Source organism: Nicotiana tomentosiformis, chromosome 1 (genome assembly GCF_000390325.3).
Source record: "Nicotiana tomentosiformis chromosome 1, ASM39032v3, whole genome shotgun sequence".
NCBI lineage: Eukaryota > Viridiplantae > Streptophyta > Magnoliopsida > Solanales > Solanaceae > Nicotiana > Nicotiana tomentosiformis.
Genome location: NC_090812.1, coordinates 9651389 through 9653638, shown reverse-complemented (window position 1 = coordinate 9653638; position 2250 = coordinate 9651389). Strand labels below are relative to the sequence as shown.

The 2250-nt window shown below is 37.6% G+C and overlaps 1 protein-coding gene across 1 annotated transcript; it reads right to left on the bottom strand.

Annotated features, from left to right (window-relative positions):
• Window positions 1-1192: 1192 nt before the first annotated feature.
• Window positions 1193-1893, bottom strand: LOC104090139 (ethylene-responsive transcription factor 13-like). Its single transcript, XM_009595194.4, has one exon. The coding sequence runs from the start codon at window positions 1884-1886 to the stop codon at window positions 1326-1328; it is 561 nt and encodes a 186-aa protein (XP_009593489.1). The 5' UTR covers window positions 1887-1893; the 3' UTR covers window positions 1193-1325.
• Between the last annotated feature and the right edge of the window lie 357 nt (window positions 1894-2250).

Genomic DNA, 2250 nt, shown 5'->3' with positions numbered 1-2250 from the left:
GTTGGCGGTCTAAAATGGGGAAAGGTATACGAGCTTCCTACTAAAAACTTCCATCGCTATAAGTGTGGACTACGAGGAATAGGGACTTCCTCACAAGGCGAGCAACTTAATAGGGAGAGCCTCTCCGCTATGCGGGAGACAGTGACAAAGCTCACATCCGAGCTAGAAGCGGCCAAGGAAAGAGAAAGACGTAGAGATGCTCTATTCCTTGGCATGCAAGTTCAGATCAGAACTCTCCTATCTAGTGGAGCTTTTCCGTTGCCCCGATCTCGTGAGTCATCTTCAGAGGGTCGACCTCCACGTGATCGTTCCTCCCGTCCTGCTTGTGATCGTTCTTCCCGTCCTCCATAAGACCGTTCTCTATACCGTCTTGTAAATGAAAGTTTATCAGACGGTGATGATGATGTTGTAGAAAACACCCCTTGACTTTTATATACTTTGAAGTAGACAAATAGAACCAGTTTTGAACTAGTTGTAATTAGATTTAACTTGATTTTGGATTTTTATGTTCAATTGAACTTTAATTTATTAGTTTTAAAGTATTTATTGAATGTTTTGGTTGTTGTTGTGTTGTTGTTATTGTTGTTGTTGTTATTAGGTGTATTGGTATGCTGGCAGGTGGTGTAGCTGCCAAAACAGGCATTTTATGCCAAAATTAAACCCAAAAAAATCGACTAAAGTTGGTCGGTTTTTAATAATAATAAAAAAAAATTATTCCAAAATACCGACCAAAGTTGGTCGGTTAATGAACATTGAATTCCCAGAATTCAACATTACCGACCAACTTTGGTCGGTATTTTGCCTGCATTGTTGAGGTTACCGACCATAGTTGGTCGGTAATGTTTAATTTTAATTATTTTAAAAATATATATATTTTCAATTACCGACCAAAGTTGGTCGGTTTTTTAAAATTTTAATAATTAATAAAAAAATATAATTTAGTTAAACCGACCAACTTTGGTCGGTAAAATTAAATTAATAAAATATGTTTCCGACCAAAGTTGGTCGGTAAGTACTTAAACTTGTCAGATGGTCGTTTTAAGTTACCGACCAAAGTTGGTCAGTAATTTCCGACCAACTTTGGTCGGTAAGCCATTCTGACCATCAAAACATCGTCCACACCCTAGTAGTGAGATTGTAATATATTAAATTGGATAAAACAGTAGAATAGCTCATCATTGAAAACGGATCATTTTACAATCTCTAGCAAAAGGTAGTACGACTTAAACTACTTTATGTATTTCTCATTACAAGTAAAACTTACTCCTCTCAGCAAGAAAAAGAAATTTACTCCCAAATAAAATATACAAGCAAACAGAACCTAGTTACACAAATAGTTTTCTTGGTGTTCCGTTTTCAGATGACGACTCCGGCGAGTGTGAGCGACGTCTAGGGTTCACTCTAGCCGGCTCCGGCATGCCTGAGCCGACTAAGTGTGGAAAATTGAGCCGTGCTTTCGAGCCACGAATTTTGAAAGCGGCTTGATCATAAGCCAATGCTGCATCCTCCGGTGTCTCATATGTTCCTAACCATAACCTTGCATTTTTCTTATTCGGATCCCTTATCTCCGCCGCGAACTTTCCCCAAGGCCGCCGCCTTACACCTCTGTAACGCTTCCAATCTTGTGGCGCGTTTGCCACACTCGCCGCAACAGTCTCCGTATTATTAGTCTCTTCAAATTCATGAAACTTTTCAGTGGCTACTAAAGTAGGGTTTATCAATGGTGTCAATTCCCCATAGTAAAAGTTGTTTTCTGTAGAAGGAGAGTTGCTAAAAGTTGAACTTGGGCTATTCGAATCCATAGCTGAAAAGATATCTGGAATATTAGAATCATTCAGAAGATGATGTTGTATAGATTCAAGGAGGGAAAGATCAGCTGAATTCATATTTTCTCTTCTTTTTTGTTTTCCTTTTGGTGGAGTTTAGGGTTTTCGAACGTACAATATTTATATATGCCTGACAGATGGGAAATAAGAAAGGAATTCTTTCTAAATAAAGTTTTTTGGAAGTGCCAGCGAAGGTTCCATTTGAAGCACCTGCATGGCATGGTTATATTTGTTCGAATATATATATATATATATATATATATATAATTTATATGTTTATTTGACAATTAATTGGTTATTATTTTGGTCAGGAGTGGTCGATGTAGTAATTTATTTATTTATTTCTGGGGCAAAAACCCACGTTTCACGTTTATTTCTTTTGGGTATTATAATCTAGCTCGATCTCGAAGGAAGCTTCTCTTCT

Bases quoted from the DNA above. Each gene is read 5' to 3' on its own strand.
- LOC104090139 (XM_009595194.4), bottom strand. From the start codon at position 1,886: ATGAATTCAGCTGATCTTTCCCTCCTTGAATCTATACAACATCATCTT.